At 41.8% G+C, this 18,453-nt stretch overlaps 1 protein-coding gene across 1 annotated transcript in view; it reads left to right on the forward strand.

Moving 5' to 3' along the window:
- The first annotated feature begins 10,535 nt into the window (after nt 1–10,535).
- The window catches only part of LOC125374134 (fas apoptotic inhibitory molecule 1-like), a 74,534-nt gene continuing 66,616 nt past the window's right edge, over nt 10,536–18,453 (forward strand). The window contains exon 1 of the mRNA XM_048384928.1: nt 10,536–10,725. Coding sequence (XP_048240885.1) covers nt 10,661–10,725 — 65 coding nt within the window. The 5' untranslated portion in view covers nt 10,536–10,660. The remainder of the gene's footprint in view (nt 10,726–18,453) is intronic.

Raw genomic sequence — 18,453 nt, forward strand, 5'->3', positions numbered from 1 at the left:
GAGTAACTGTTCAATTAATGGAACCTCCGTGACAAGAACAAGAACAATGTTGATCTATACACGTGTATTGGCATTGCTCCAAACTAATAACGCCAAAGCAAGATGGATTCCACTTTGATTCAAGATTGTTGAAAGGAAGACAGTATCTCAGACAGAAAGATTGTTGAAAGGAAGACAGTATCTCAGACAGAAAGGTTGTTGAAAGGAAGACAGTATCTCAGACAGGAACGTTGCTGAAGGAAGACAGTATCTCAGACAGAAAGATTGTTGAAAGGAAGACATTATCTCAGACAGAAAGATTGTTGAAAGGAAGACAGTATCTCAGACAGAACGGTTGTTGAAAGGAAAACGTATCACAGACAGTTAGGTTGTTCAAAGGTAGATAGCATTACTTAAAAGTATCTTGATAAAGGTCCAAGCATTTTGCTGAAGATCCATATGTATCGACCCAATATTCCAAATATACTAATAATAGGAAATGAACCGTTCTATTCAAGCATCTGGTATTCCGTCTGGTATCCTCTTGTGTTACAGTGCTTGTCCACAATCGAAGGCCAGCAATCACCTTAACCCTTTAAAGGTGAGTAACTGTTCAATTAATGGAACCTCCGTGACAAGAACAAGAACAATGTTGATCTATACACGTGTATTGGCATTGCTCCAAACTAATAACGCCAAAGCAAGATGGATTCCACTTTGATTCGATGAAGCGATGACGGACACCCATTGAGTCTCCCGTATTGTTGTGATAAGTTGATACGCAACTAAAATGGACAGCTCATTTACAATCCTTTTATTAATACAAGGGCAAGGTCACATGTTGAGTTCACCTTTGGTGTGGACGAGTTACGTGCCCTTTGTTGACAAGTGGTGTGTTCACGTCGAGTGGCAAACTTTTCCTTGTTTATAACAATGAAACGAAAGATATTGTTCTGAAGAATATATAGAAGTTATCGATTAACCATCTGTAATGTTCTTTTTCAATTCGGAAATGATATCGATCGATGAACACTTTAGACGCTTGAACTGCAGTGTGTTCCTTAGCCTACATATTTATCTTTATTACCCACGTGGTGAAGATACTTAATCCGTACGTCACACGTGTGTCGTACAAGGTTGACTTCGTTTTATTCGTTTTGATTGGATAACCGTGACCTCTGTCAACTACTTTTTTCGTTCAAAAAAAATCGCAAGACGTCATTCGCTTTCTCAGCTACAAAGCAGAACTCACACTCCGGCACAGTGGTGACTCAGCATAACTCTATACTATGCTGGCTGGCTGCCGGCCGCAAGGAACTCTGGGTAGGAGAGTGAGCTGAACTAAAGGAATCTCACGAAATCGAGAGACATTTACACACACACACTTTATTAAACCAAACAAGATCGTCACACGAATTAAATTTGCTTCGCATTCTAAATTGGGTATGCATAGAGCTACTGCATACATTATATAATCGAGCCATGCATATCCATATGCAATGTCTGCCGATGGATCGAGGGTCCCAATGAGCGTGACACACCCGACCACTTTCGCGACTTTCAATTTAATCTAACGTAAAAGGTTAAGCGTGGTGAAATGAAGTCGGTTTAAACTATCTGGACAGATATCTAGACTTACGTTTGATACTCCGGTTGTGCCATCAGTGTCGGGATTCGAAGCGTATTTTGTGACATTGCTTCCGGTGGTGTTTGTTCATGAATGAACGACTGCACGACCAGATCACTAAAAGTGAACATTTCCAATACGAATCATTCGAAAACTCCACAGAAGTGTGCCTGACTTCTGATTATGAGATCCAAAACATCCCAAATGTGAACAATAACATTCCCTATCTCTAGCGTGAAACTCTGTGAGTAGTTCACGGTTGTCTTTTCTTATTCCGGTGGTGACCTTGCCCTTCGTTCGAAGCTGTCACTGACATGCAATTAGACTTGAGTTTGTTGATATTCATGTCTCCAGTATTGGGTTGTACAGTTAACATGAATGTCTTTGTTGAACACTCTGATTTCCCTTCTCCAAAATGGTACGGACAGGATATAAATTCAGCTGATAGATCAAGAAACCGAACCATTTTGATTGCACAGCCGGGACCCAGGCAGTGCGACCGTCCGACCTTTGGTCCGATATTCAAAGCGCGGCGCTAATGTGACTTTTAAAATTTTCTTATAGGTGTCCTGCGTACTAACAACATGGCGCTTGAATTACCATAAGTTGAAGAAATTCTTCCAAAAGGATCTTGAGCGTCGGTGCTGTTATGTTTGCAAACACAACAGCAAGGGCATGTTGTTAATGCGTGTGCATAGAAATGTCAACAATGCCCATATTTGGGCATTTATCAATATTCATGCGCAACCAGATTTTGCAACCGGTTTCAGTTTGGTCTGTCAACGAACGAAAGTTATTATGTATATATATATTTAACTTGGGTAATAAATAAAATACCACACTCGTTAGATACCATTTTTACGGAACGAGTGGACTGTCTATGGTATCTGACCGAGCGAAAGCGAGGTCAAATACCACAGAAAGTTCATGAGTGTAGTATTCTCCATGTCCTATACTCTTGTGGATATATTAAAAGATGCAAATTGCCATTTATACCTACCAAAAGATCACATTTGTGAATCTGTGTAAACAAGTGACGATTCATTCGTGCTTACAAGGTGGTAACCCAGTGCCCGCTGGGGTTATCACCCACAGAATAATATGCTTTTACGATGTGGAAATGAACCCAAGGCGATTTGAAAACTTAATAATAAATTATAAAGAAACCGTCCTGAAGGAATAACATTGTGTTAAAACTCACCTCAGCGTCCAGATAGACACTCTTCGTGGTGACGTTCGCAGCTTAAGTGTAAAATATAGCCACCTCGAAACTAACTTCACAACTCTCCTGCGAAAACATGGAATATGTTCGCCACACCCAAGACGCCATACAGACGTTGGTTTTGTAACTATGAAAATGGAGAAAGTAGAGGGGAAAACGGAAAATTTGACATCGAGACTTGAAGCATTCAGTTGACGTGATAACATCATCCTGTACAACATGGCAGGTGGTGAATCACATAAGGTCAGTAAAACCAAGGTAATATCTATCTTAAATGAAAACTTCAACGTGAAGACATGGCGTGATACTGACGTTATTCGTTCGCACAGGCTTGGGGTTCGCAAGGATGGTGCTACTAAACCAAGGCGAATAATAGCAAAATTGAGGTCCTCAGATGTCAAGGTGGACATTCTGGAGTCCCTTTCTTCTCTCAGGGATGGTGGAGACGGCGTTTCCAGTGATCATACTATGAGACAACGCCAACTCGAGGACGTTAAAGACCAAGGATTAGTAGGCTAACTGATGACGAAACGAAGACACGACCAGCCTACACGTGACAGAGACGTCCCAGAAGGAACAAGGAAGAGACGTCCCAGAAGGAACAAGGAAGAGACGTCCCAGAAGGAACAAGGAAGAGACGTCCCAAAAGGAACAAGGAAGAGACGTCCCAGAAAGAACAAGGAAGAGACGTCTCAGAAAGAACAAGGAAGAGACGTCCCAGAAGGAACAAGGAAGAGACGTCCCAGAAGGAACAAGGAAGAGACGTCCCAGAAGGAACAAGGAAGAGACGTCCCAGAAGGAACAAGGAGACAAGCCAGGAGCTGCACACAACGTAATGGGAACAACCGTATGTACTGATCTGGCCAAGGCCCAGAACTTCTCACACAGGAGACAAGTGACATTTTCACAATACCATATTGTGGAATATAAGGTGGTCTGAAACAGAAGCTTGATGACTGGGACTTTATTGAATATTTACTGTTACGATATTAGATGTCCCGAGGAAACATGTGTTGCAGATATTATTGAGCACAACTGGTTAAATGGTTATGACGTATATAATTCACCAGCAGTTAAACTTGCTTCATCTGGGAGGAGTTCAGGGGGTGTATGTGTTTGTGTTTGACAGGCAATTGCTGCCAACTGTACACATATTAAATGTTTCAGAAATTTCTATCTGTTTGAGATTTCCTAAAGAATGTTTTGCCTAGTTATAGATCTTTTATTGATCGGCATGTTTATTCCCCCAACTGGGTCAACATTTTTTGGGGCCAATTCCGGGTGTCATACTGCTGCTGAGAACACTTTGCTGATATTAATGAAACCCATGTATGAGTGTGTGTTGAGGCGAAGAAAAAAATGATGGCGTTGGCTTTAATAATGACGTGTATATAGATGTCGATAATGTGCCAATAGGAGAGCGATCATCCCACGATGATATGGTCAATAGATTCGGACGTGTTACCCTACAACTGTGTTATGTCTACAGATTGTTCATTCTAAATGGAAGAATAGATGGAGATAGAGGAGGTGAATACACTTTTGCAATAGAAAATGCATCCAGTGTTGTCGTCTACTTTAAATCATCGACCGATTTCTACCAATATTGTGTCTCACTTGACGTTGGTGACCGTGTAGATTCAGACCATTTCCCCTTAGAACTGATCTGACCACTCCCTCGGAGGAAACAACTAGAAAAATAACGATAAGAGTGACATTAAAATTACTGATACGATACATGTTTGCGATGACTCCAAGATAGACTTATTTTCAAAAACAGTTAAAGATAGGTTGGATAGTCATGAAAACAGATTGATTAAACACTGGAAAATATTCCAGAAGATGGGATTGCTAGTTTTGTTGATATTTTGATAGATTCAGCGAACTGTATACATCAGAGACGTATCCAAAGGCTTTACCGTAGTCGCCACGATAAACTACCCCTCGATCAGGAGTGTAGAGTATCAAGACGTGCAGCTCGGGGGGCTTTACGGAAATTCAGATGCCAACGTATCGATTATGATAGGAAACAGTATTATAAATTAATAAATATCTACAAATCAACATGCAGGAAATTCAAATCTAACATCCAAAGATCAAGACTGACAGAACTTTATTGCAGGTTAGACAGCCCATCCAAGTTTAGAAAGAGATATGTTCATATCAAACCCAGAACACTCATAAACCAAATAAACCAGCAACTAAATGACTATCACATTTTAAAAATCTATTTTCATCTGATGAAGCACCATATAATTCTGATAGCTTATATCCTGAAGATGTTGTCAAGCAGCCTCACAATAAGGAAGATGTAGACATCCTAATTCTAGCATCACTTATCACATCTAAAGAAATCCATGACGCCATTTCCCACCTTAAGACTAGAACATCTGCCGGTGTCGACCAAATTATATCGGAAATGATGAAATATTCTCCGGCGAACTCTATACCATTTCTTGTGAGATGTTTCAATAAAATATTTGATGAGGGTACGTTCCCATCAACATGGACGAAATCAGTTATCATTCCCATATTTAAACATGGAAATGGGAACAACACTGGGAACTACCGGAGTTTTTCTCTAACTAGAATTTTAGGTAAAGTATTTATCAGCATTATCAATAACAGACTGATTCGGTAGTCGAACATGCAGGATCTGATACCCGAAGCGCAGGCTGGATTCGGGGAAGGCTATTCCACATTTGACCATACGAGTATTTTCACTTTGCATGCAATTGAAAAAATACCTCTCATAAAATACGCGTAAATTATATGTTGCCTTTGTGGACTTCAAAAATGAATTCGATTCTGCGGTTAGACGGCGACTTTGGAAATGTCTACAAAAACACAACCTAGATGGCAAAATGGATTTACGGTTATACTTAAATCAATTTATCGAAATGTTAAATCATGTGTTTGATGTGGCGATGCTGTGGCTGACTGTCCCATCGTTCTACGCCAAGGATGTGCATTAAGCCCTATGCTATTTGTTTTTACTTCATCAATGATCTCTTCAATGAAATTTCCCTTCCTGGAAAACATGGAGTCCAACTATTTAGTGACATAATAGAACTTTTGATGTTGCTGTTGCGGATGATGATTAATTATGTCAAGCACCATATCAGGATGACAGAACCAACTGGATATTCTATCACTGTACTTCGATGAAGGGAAACGTGCAAGTCTCATGCAAAACTTTATTTTATATACTAGAGGAAAGAAGCTCTTGTGTATCACTGACTGTCATAGGAAATAATAAATACACCAGACAAGTAACGATTTTGTAACAGAACAATATATTAATGTTTAAAAAATATGATTTTTATCATGATAGTGTCAACACATCTGATTCATGAAATTCTTCTATCTGTCCATACTTTCATCATAAATTATAGATTTAAACTTAAATAATACACCAAACCCTCACATATAATATACATGTGTCTTGTGTTCATTATGGATTAGGGGCACAGGTGGCCCAGTCGTCTAAGGCGCCGCGATTCGCTGGGCTGAGTTGCTTCCCTTGGTCACGCCAGAAACCTATGATTGTGGGTTCGAATTCCGGTTCGCCCCGATTATGTTTCTAGGTTTGTCAGCACCATACCCGTGCTCGTCGGTTTCACCGAAGTGGTAAACGTCTGAGACCTGCATCACTTCGGGCTTTCCTCCCACATTAAGCTGACACGCCGCGATATTACTGTAATACTGTTAAAAGCGGCGTTAAACCCAACTCACTCACTCTTTCTTGAGTACTTAATATAATTATTATGAAAACCGGACACTGCTGATCATGCTTGATAACTGACCACTGAGGTGTTTTTTATGTACATATATGTAAACACCTTGATTTCTTCTGTTACTTGATTTCTGTATAGGGAGAGGTATTAAAATAAGCGCTGTCTTGTTTACCGATTCCAATTTTTAATTGAAATAAAAATATGTTTAAACTAAACATGTCTTCTGTGAACGTCATCTCAGGCTGGAAGTGGCGTGGGGTCTCTTGTCAGGTCACAAGTCAGTGTCGGGGATGACATCATCGGTGACATCAGCTTGACAACGGCGCCTCGTTGACGACACAAGGCGGTTGCGGTTGGTTGGTTTGTTGTTTAACGCTGCACTCAGCAATATACCAGCTATATGAAGCCGGTCTGTAAATAATCGAGTCTGGACCAGACAATCCAGTGATTAATGTCATGAGCATCGATCCACGCAATTGGGATCGATGACATGCATCAACCAAGTCAGCGAGCCTGACCACCCGATCCCCTTAGTCGCCTTTTACGACAAGCATAGTCACCTTTTACGGCAAGCATGGGTTGCTGAAGACCTACTCTACCCCGGAATCTTAACGGGTCCAAAGCGGTTGCGGAAGGTTGGTGCGATGTCATCCAAATCTGGACCAAGACCTGTCGCAGCTGGATCGACGTCACCGGCTGGTTTGGATGTCGACGTAAACAACGTTTCTGTTCAACCAACACATGTTCGATGGGCGACATATCTGTCGAAACAGTAGGCCAGAGGGATTGTGAGGATATTATGTTGTGAAATAAAGTGTGTGACCACACGTGCAAAATCAGGGCGTGCATTGTCCTGCTGTGAAGTGATGTGATGTGACGTTCAGGGGTCTGAAAGAAAGGGAGGACGCGAGGACGGATATTTAACGCCGCACTCAGCAATATTTCAGCTATATGACGGCGGTCTGTAAATTATCGAGTCTGGACCAGACAATCCAGTGATTGACATCATGATCATCGATCCACGCAATTGGGATACGATCACATGCATCAACAAGTCAGCGAGCCTGACCACCCGATCCCGTTAGTCGCTTCTTACGACAAGCATAGTCGCCTTTTACGGCAAAACTGGAATGCTGTTTAAAGCGGCGTTAAGACCAATCCACTCACTCGCGCCCATATTTTTATCAGATGGTGATTATGCAATGCATATTGTGTGGTGATTTTTTGTTGTTGTTGTAAAATTGTATTTCATGCAACAGAAATTTGTCGACAGCTCACAAATCAGGAATCTGCCCGAGGCAAGGGCGTAAAATGACTATAAAAGTCATGGTCAGTTAACACCCTTGCCTCGGGAAGATGCAAATCAGGTGAAAAGCAGCGGTCTCGGAGAATAGTTGGATTGGTGACCGCGTACGGCTGCTTGACGCCTTAGGAATTCAAGGGCTTCGTTCCTGATCCACACTGAAGCTGATGTAGGACATCCCTTCTTTTTCAAATGACTTTTGTTCGAAATGTGTCACTGTTCACCCAGCAGTGAATGGGTACCCGGTAGGATGATATGGTAATGTGGCAGTTAACCTTCAAGCGCAGCATAGGCAGCTTTGGTTGTATACTCCCCAGGGAGCCGAGAATATTTTCGTATGTGGATTGGCGCATTATAAACCAACACTATATTATTGGCTTGTATACTCCCCAAGGAGCTGAGAATGATAATCGAGTGCACACTGATCCACTGACCGGGGTAATAATGTTAGCCCTTCGAGCATGCACCTTGTGTATACATACATTATTTGTATTGTTATGTTGCAAGCACATAATTATGTGTAGATTTTTGTTGTAAGCTGATTGTTTCCATTGAACCTTATACCATATCATGTCACGGTGAGTATGCCGTTGTTACTGTTACTCTATAGTGCGACTAGTCTTTGTCAACATGTTTCACGATTATTGGAGCTTTTGTTGAACAAGGATGTATGAAAGCTTCCGGCACCCTGAGAATCGATCCACGCCATTATGATACAAATCCTTGCTACCAACGACTGCCCGAGCCTGACCACCCGATCCATTTAGTCGCCTCTCACCAGCATTTGTTGGTGTGGACCATATTTCGTGCGAGAGATGTATTGGTATCCGGGGAAGAATAGGTCTTCAGCAACCCATGCTTGCAGTAAAAGGCGATTATGCTTGTCGTAAGAAGCATGTCATCGATCCCATTGGCGTGGATCGATGCTCATGATATTAATCACTGGATTGTCTGGTCCAGACTCGATTATTTACAGACCGCCGTCATATAGCTGGAATATTGCTGAGTGCGGCGTTAAACAACAACCAAAACCATGTTGAATGTGCAGACAATAATTTATACGTTGTACAATTCCTGCCAGTGTCAAAGAGTATCTGTTCCTGTACTGATACCATTCCTTTGTATTTCTTCTCTCTTGGGAATTATTCTCATGGAATAGTTTTTACCTGGAAATATTTCCCACGATAGCAAACAAACACTGACAGTATTTGTCCTGGATGGAACGCATTACATGTTAGACAGAACACTGTTGACACTTGCACAGCATCTTCCCGAGGCAAGGGAGTTAACTGACTTTGAAAGACATGTTTCTACCCTTGCCGAACAAGGCAGGAATTATGGAGTTATAGTGTGGCTGGACTAAGGAGTCTATGCATAGTCCAATTAAAATCACGGTACCTTATCAACATTGGGTTCATAAACAACATGGCGGCTGCCGTGCAGATTTCGGTCCATTGCAGGAATTGCAGAGCATGTGTTCTATCAACTGGGCGTCGACATTTCCAAATGTTCTCATGTTTTTAATCAAAGTGCTCAAGTGATTTGCTGTGTATGTTGTGTATTAAAAAAATTAATAGACTATATGTCAGTGTAAAGTTGCCCCATTTCCAACATTCACAATGTTCTTTGCGGTTACGGAAAGGGGCGAGGTGGGCCGATTGATGGGTCTCCCAGCATGGTCGTCTAATCAGCTCCTAGCCACGAAGGGTACCGGGCATTAGGGGTTCCATTTGAAACTGTATCTTAGCCTTGGTGGGGTGGTGAAATCTTCGACTGTTTAAGGTGTTCTCTCGTTGCGCCTAAGACCGGACGGGTTCAAAGTTCCGGCAGTGTCATGACAAAAATCAGCGTAAAACCTACTCGCGCGCTCGCACACTTACTCTAAAGGTAAAAACAACCCTTTGTTAATTTATTTTTCTTGTAGCCTAATGTGGCAAAATGTAACAAATACAGAAATAAAAATTTATTCCTGTATGTGTTCTTCATGGTTTTTCATTGCTGCATTGTCACTGCATCTTATGCACCGATGTCAATATATTCCTGACACGACAGGGTGGATAGGAGAGTACAGTCAACTACGGTTATAACGAACACGCTTATAACGAACTGACGGAAATAACGAACTTACTTTTTGGTCCCGCCTATTTGCTGTAGTTATGCTGTATATATGCTTATAACGAACTACGGTTATAACGAACTAAAATTAGTAGTCCCTTTGAGTTCGTTATAACCGTACTTTACTGTATATTGATTTAGCCTGAAGAACGTTGAGCTCAAATCAAGTCCTACATTCACCTGTATAATTTTCAATCATCAATAACCGACCCTGGATATGCCGTTGCTAGTACATATTCCCGTTGCATGTTAAACGGATTCACTTTTAACGAAGGTTGTTACAAACCACAATAATACAAGTTCTCCGAATGTCATCTGAGATACTTATCATTCAAGTCCAACATCTTTCATGTATTGTAACGGGGACGGAAACTCATATGCCACTACAGAAAGTTGAAAGCCTCGATCCTCCGCTATGGTTAATATTTGATGGACTGGCTGTTGCTGGTGGGGCGCAGGAAGGCAGACTCTACCCTGGTATCCCAGATAGGTATTGATTGGTTTAGCACGAGGAAGTATCGCCTAGCAACACGGCACGGGACGGTCAGAGAGCACCATCCCGCGCATTCACTTTGTCGTCTGCTTTGCGACAAGTTGTGTCGTCTGCTGTGAGGAGAGCGATAGTAGTCGGGAGATACAGAAGACATCTAGGAACCTGTTTGCCCGAAAACGTCAACATGTCGATTTTAATGAACGCACAACACTTGAGGAAGATTAGGCAGAGGGCGGAGAATGTTAGAAGGTGAGATTCCCGCTGCGGGAAAGTCAGAGCCGCCATGTTTTGTGTATACCCGTAATGGCGCCCAGCCAAGTCTCGTCCTCCCGTACGTGATGGAGCTCTATGGTAGTAGCTCTACATGACGACTGTCACGTACTTTGAAATAATGAAATTTTATCATGACACTTTTCTGAACCAAATATATTCTAAAGGAGGATTTCTGATTGTTTTGAAATCTCTCTCCCTTACATGATGTTCTGAGCGGGGGTATTTAATTATGAACATCAAAAGAGATGACACTTGCCAAACATCCAATGCATTGCAAGGCGTTTTCCATGTGTCATTAAGAATGATTAAAATGTAATTTAACTAGCCAACATTAATATCACATAGACATTGATAGTTTGGAAAGGAATGAGTGAATGAGTACGTGGGTATAATGTTACCCAACTTTTAGCCATATTCCTGCAATATTTAGGTTTGGGACACCAGAAATGGGATTCATATGTCGTACCAATGCTAGGAATTGAGCCCGGGCTTGACGAGAGTGAAAAAGAATGAAAGAAACTGACCTTTAAGCGTTTATGGATGTGACCTATAAACTATGTATTAATATGTGTATGCTAATTAGATATATAAAGAACCTTTGCGTAGCTACATACACACCCGGGTACAATGTTTATGACGTCATCGCCGTGATCGCCCCAAGACCTTAATCGATGGACTGGCATTTGGAAAATAGTCTTCCAACTTAAATCAAATATTGTTAGTATTGACGTTGTTAGATATAATGGCCAAACAGTCCTTGAAAATATCGACTGGAAGTGATTATACAACAAAGCAATATTAGCGTTAAAGACTCTCACACTTTAACATGGGAACTTGCAACAATCGTAGCGTTAAGACGTAGCGTTAGCGTTTATCATATCGTTTATACTTCAACACTTAAATATAGACTTGCGACAATCGTGCGCTATGGCTCCCACACTTAAACATTGACTTACCACAATCGTGCGCAAAGACTCCCGCACTTAAACATAGACTTACCACAATCGTAGCGCCATGATCCGGTTGTTTGAGATTTGTTGTATCTCAAATAATTGTGAATGTCGAAATCGTTTAAAGGTTCTGTCTAATTCACTATGATGTCAAAATGCACTAACCTTGTGGTAAATCACCCAAGGTCGTTATGATTATCTATCTTCGCCCAATCTATCATTTATGACTGGTTTTGTACCCACTTTAATTAAATAATCACAAAACATTAAAGTCTCTCTTATGTGTTTTACTATTTCTCTCCCTTGGCCGTGTCATACCGAAAGACATTAAACGCTGGTACTTGTTGTTACCCTGCCTGGCGCTTGGCAGTAAGGGGCTAAAACAGAAACGTGTCTACTCGGATCCAGTATACTGTGCCCGAGTGGGTTATTGAAGTTAATCTGGGGCATGGTCTCAGTGGGAAAACCATTATAAGTCTAGTCTAGTGCAAACAGCCACACACACACGTTCTTGCACTATATAAGTGAATAATCCTGAACAGGATGTTAGAACCCGATTCCACACCACCTTAATATTCTATATTTTTATCATACATATCGGTTATATGTTGGTACCATTCCACAAGACAGGAGATAACTGATAAAAATATTTTGTATCCTCAAAATAAAGTTTATTACAAAACAAACATTTATATTTCAAATCAAATTACCAAATAAAATAGTTAAAACTGCTACATGTTCAAACTGTTCTACATTCCTGGGAAACTGTTCTGTTAACTCCTGTTCTTCACTCACTCACTCACTCACTCACTCATAGCCAACAGGTGGAATATCCCTCACCTCAACAACTGTCTAGGGTGGAATATCCCTCACCTCAACAACTGTAGGGTGGAATATCCCTCACCTCAACAACTGTCTAGGGTGGAATATCCCTCACCTCAACAACTGTAGGGTGGAATATCCCTCACCTCAACAACTGTGTAGGGTGGAATATCCCTCAACTCAACAACTGTAGGGTGGAATATCCCTCACCTCAACAACTGTAGGGTGGAATATCCCTCACCTCAACAACTGTCTAGGGTGGAATATCCCTCACCTCAACAACTGTAGGGTGGAATATCCCTCACCTCAACAACTGTCTAGGGTGGAATATCCCTCACCTCAACAACTGTGTAGGGTGGAATATCCCTCACCTCAACAACTGTGTAGGGTGGAATATCCCTCAACTCAACAACTGTAGGGTGGAATATCCCTCACCTCAACAACTGTAGGGTGGAATATCCCTCACCTCAACAACTGTCTAGGGTGGAATATCCCTCACCTCAACAACTGTCTAGGGTGGAATATCCCTCACCTCAACAACTGTCTAGGGTGGAATATCCTTCACCTCAACAACTGTCTAGGGTGGAATATCCCTCACCTCAACAACTGTGTAGGGTGGAATATCCCTCACCTCAACAACTATCTAGGGTGGAATATCCCTCACCTCAACAACTGTCTAGGGTGGAATATCCCTCACCTCAACAACTGTCTAGGGTGGAATATCCCTCACCTCAACAACTGTCTAGGGTGGAATATCCCTCACCTCAACAACTGTCTAGGGTGGAATATCCCTCACCTCAACAACTGTCTAGGGTGGAATATCCCTCACCTCAACAACTGTCTAAGGTGGAATATCCCTCACCTCAACAACTGTGTAGGGTGGAATATCCCTCACCTCAACAACTGTCTAGGGTGGAATATCCCTCACCTCAACAACTGTCTAGGGTGGAATATCCCTCACCTCAACAACTGTCTAGGGTGGAATATCCCTCACCTCAACAACTGTCTAGGGTGGAATATCCCTCACCTCAACAACTGTGTAGGGTGGAATATCCCTCACCTCAACAACTGTCTAGGGTGGAATATCCCTCTCAACAACTGTCTAGGGTGGAATATCCCTCACCTCAATACCTGTCTAGGGTGGAATATCCCTCACCTCAACAACTGTCTAGGGTGGAATATCCCTCACCTCAACAACTGTCTAGGGTGGAATATCCCTCACCTCAACAACTGTCTAGGGTGGAATATCCCTCACCTCAACAACTGTCTAGGATGGAATATCCCTCACCTCAACAACTGTCTAGGGTGGAATATCCCTCACCTCAACAACTGTCTAGGGTGGAATATCCCTCACCTCAACAACTGTCTAGGGTGGAATATCCCTCACCTCAACAACTGTCTAAGGTGGAATATCCCTCACCTCAACAACTGTCTAGGGTGGAATATCCCTCACCTCAACAACTGTCTAGGGTGGAATATCCCTCACCTCAACAACTGTCTAGGGTGGAATATCCCTCACCTCAACAACTGTCTAGGGTGGAATATCCCTCACCTCAACAACTGTCTAGGGTGGAATATCCCTCACCTCAACAACTGTCTAGGGTGGAATATCCCTCACCTCAACAACTGTCTAGGGTGGAATATCCCTCACCTCAACAACTGTCTAGGGTGGAATATCCCTCACCTCAACAACTGTCTAGGGTGGAATATCCCTCACCTCAACAACTGTCTAGGGTGGAATATCCCTCACCTCAACAACTGTAGGGTGGAATATCCCTCACCCCAACAACTGTCTAGGGTGGAATATCCCTCACCTCAACAACTGTAGGGTGGAATATCCCTCACCTCAACAACTGTAGGGTGGAATATCCCTCACCTCAACAACTGTGTAGGGTGGAATATCCCTCACCTCAACAACTGTCTAGGGTGGAATATCCCTCACCTCAACAACTGTCTAGGGTGGAATATCCCTCACCTCAACAACTGTGTAGGGTGGAATATCCCTCACCTCAACAACTGTCTAGGGTGGAATATCCCTCACCTCAACAACTGTCTAGGGTGGAATATCCCTCACCTCAACAACTGTCTAGGGTGGAATATCCCTCACCTCAACAACTGTCTAGGGTGGAATATCCCTCACCTCAACAACTGTCTAGGGTGGAATATCCCTCACCTCAACAACTGTCTAGGGTGGAATATCCCTCACCTCAACAACTGTCTAGGGTGGAATATCCCTCACCTCAACAACTGTCTAGGGTGGAATATCCCTCACCTCAACAACTGTCTAGGGTGGAATATCCCTCACCTCAACAACTGTCTAGGGTGGAATATCCCTCACCTCAACAACTGTCTAGGGTGGAATATCCCTCACCTCAACAACTGTCTGGGGTGGAATATCCCTCACCTCAACAACTGTCTAGGGTGGAATATCCCTCACCTCAACAACTGTGTAGGTTGGAATATCCTTCAACTCAACAATTGTAGGGTGGAATATTCATTGCCATAACAACACTGTAAGGCGGGATATTCATTGGCGTTACAACTGTGTAGGGTGGGATATTCATTGACACAACACCTGTGTAGGGTGAAATATTGATTGGCATAACAACTGTGTAGGGGTGAAATATTCATTGACATAACAAGTGTGTAGGGGTGAAATATTCATTGACATAACAAGTGTGTAGGGGTGAAATATTCATTGACATAACAAGTGTGTAGGGGTGAAATATTCATTGACATAACAAGTGTGTAGGGGTGAAATATTCATTGACATAACAAGTGTGTAGGGTGAAATATTCATTGACATAACAAGTGTGTAGGGGTGAAATATTCATTGACATAACAAGTGTGTAGGGGTGAAATATTCATTGACATAACAACTGTGTAGGGTGAAATATTCATTGGCATAACAAGTGTGTAGGGTGAAATATTCATTGGCATAACAAGTGTGTAGGGGTGAAATATTCATTGACATAACAAGTGTGTAGGGTGAAATATTCATTGGCATAACAAGTGTGTAGGGGTGAAATATTCATTGACATAACAACTGTGTAGGGGTGAAATATTCATTGACACAACACCTGTGTAGGGTGAAATATTCATTGACACAACACCTGTGTAGGGTGAAATATTCATTGACACAACACCTGTGTAGGGTGAAATATTCATTGACACAACACCTGTGTAGGGTGAAATATTCATTGACATAACAACTGTGTAGGGGTGAAATATTCATTGACACAACACCTGTGTAGGGTGAAATATTCATTGACATAACAACTGTGTAGGGGTGAAATATTCATTGACATAACAACTGTGTAGGGCGGGATATTCATTGGCGTTACAACTGTGTAGGGCGGGATATTTATTAGCATAACAACTGTGTAGGGCGGGATATTCATTGGCATAGCATCTGTAGGGTGGGATATTCATTGGCATAACTGTGTAGGGTGGGATATTCATTGGCATAACTGTGTAGGGTGGGATATTCATTGACATAACAACTGTATAGGGCAGGATATTAATTGACATAACAACTGTGTAGGGCGGGATGTTCATTGACATAACAACTGTGTAGGGGTGAAATATTCATTGACATAACAACTGTAGGGCGGGATATTCATTGGCGTTACAACTGTGTAGGGCGGGATATTTATTAGCATAACAACTGTGTAGGGCGGGATATTCATTGGCATAGCATCTGTAGGGTGGGATATTCATTGGCATAACTGTGTAGGGTGGGATATTCATTGGCATAACTGTGTAGGGTGGGATATTCATTGACATAACAACTGTATAGGGCAGGATATTAATTGACATAACAACTGTGTAGGGCAGGATATCAATTGACATAACAACTGTGTAGGGCAGGATATTAATTGACATAACAACTGTGTAGGGTGGGGTATTCATTGACATAACTGTATAGGGCAGGATATTAATTGACATACCAACTGTATAGGGCAGGATATTAATTGACATACCAACTGTATAGGGCAGGATATTAATTGACATAACAACTGTGTAGGGTGGGGTATTCATTGACAAAACAACTGTGTAGGGCGGGATATTCATTGACATAACTGTGTAGGGCCGGATATTAATTGACATAACAACTGTGTAGGGCAGGATATTAATTGACATAGCAACTGTGTAGGGCGGGATATCAATTGACAAAACAACTGTGTAGGGCGGGATGTTCATTGACATAACAACTGTGTAGGGTGGGATATTCATTGACATAACAACTGTGTAGGGCGGGATATTCATTGACATAACAACTGTGTAGCGCGGGATGTTCATTGACGTAACAACTGTGTACGGCGGGTTGTTCATTGACATAACAACTGTGTAGGGCGGGATATTCATTGACATAACAACTGTGTAGGGCAGGATATTAATTGACATAACAACTGTGTAGGGTGGGGTATTCATTGACATAACAACTGTATAGGGCAGGATATTAATTGACATAACAACTGTGTATGGCGGGATATTCATTGACATAACAGCTGTGTAGGGCAGGATATTAATTGACATAACAACTGTGTAGGGTGGGGTATTCATTGACATAACAACTGTATAGGGCAGGATATTAATTGACATAACAACTGTGTAGGGCGGGATATTCATTGACATAACAGCTGTGTAGGGCGGGATATTAATTGACATAACAACTGTGTAGGGCGGGATATTCATTGACATAACAACTGTATAGGGCAGGATATTAATTGACATAACAACTGTGTAGGGTTGGGTATTCATTGACATAACAACTGTGTAGGGTGGGATATTCATTGACATAACAACTGTGTAGGGTGGGATATTCATTGACATAACAACTGTGTAGGGCAGGATATTAATTGACATACCAACTGTATAGGGCAGGATATTAATTGACATAACAACTGTATAGGGCAGGATATTAATTGACATAACAACTGTGTAGGGTGGGGTATTCATTGACAAAACAACTGTGTAGGGCGGGATATTCATTGACATAACTGTGTAGGGCCGGATATTAATTGACATAACAACTGTGTAGGGCCGGATATTAATTGACATAACAACTGTGTAGGGCAGGATATTCATTGACAAAACAACTGTGTAGGGCGGGATGTTCATTGACATAACAACTATGTAGGGTGGGATATTCATTGACATAACAACTGTGTAGGGCGGGATATTCATTGACATAACAACTGTGAAAGGTTGGGTATTCATTGACATAACAACTGTATAGGGTGGGGTATTCATTGACATAACAACTGTGTAGGGCGGGATATTCATTGACATAACAACTGTGAAAGGTTGGGTATTCATTGACATAACAACTGTATAGGGTGGGGTATTCATTGACATAACAACTGTGTAGGGCGGGATATTCATTGACATAACAACTGTGTAGGGCAGGATATTCATTGACATAACAACTGTGTAGGGTTGGGTATTCATTGACATAACAACTGTATAGGGTGGGGTATTCATTGACATAACAACTGTATAGGGTGGGGTATTCATTGACATAACAACTGTAGGGCGGGATATTCATTGACATAACAACTGTGTAGGGCAGGATATTCATTGACATAACAACTGTGTAGGGTTGGGTATTCATTGACATAACAACTGTATAGGGTGGGGTATTCATTGACAAAACAATTGTGTAGGGCGGGATATTCATTGACATAACTGTGTAGGGCCGGATATTTATTGACATAACAACTGTGTAGGGTTGGGTATTCATTGACATAACAACTGTATAGGGCAGGATATTAATTGACATAACTGTGTAGGGCGGGATGTTCATTGACAAAACAATTGTGTAGGGCGGGATATTCATTGACATAACTGTGTAGGGCGGGATGTTCATTGACATAACAACTGTGTAGGGTGGGATATTAATTGACATAACAACTGTGTAGGGCGGGAT

The sequence above is a fragment of the Haliotis rufescens genome, unplaced genomic scaffold, assembly GCF_023055435.1.
Source record: "Haliotis rufescens isolate VD_foot unplaced genomic scaffold, xgHalRufe1.0.p SCAF_52, whole genome shotgun sequence".
Taxonomy (NCBI): domain Eukaryota; kingdom Metazoa; phylum Mollusca; class Gastropoda; order Lepetellida; family Haliotidae; genus Haliotis; species Haliotis rufescens.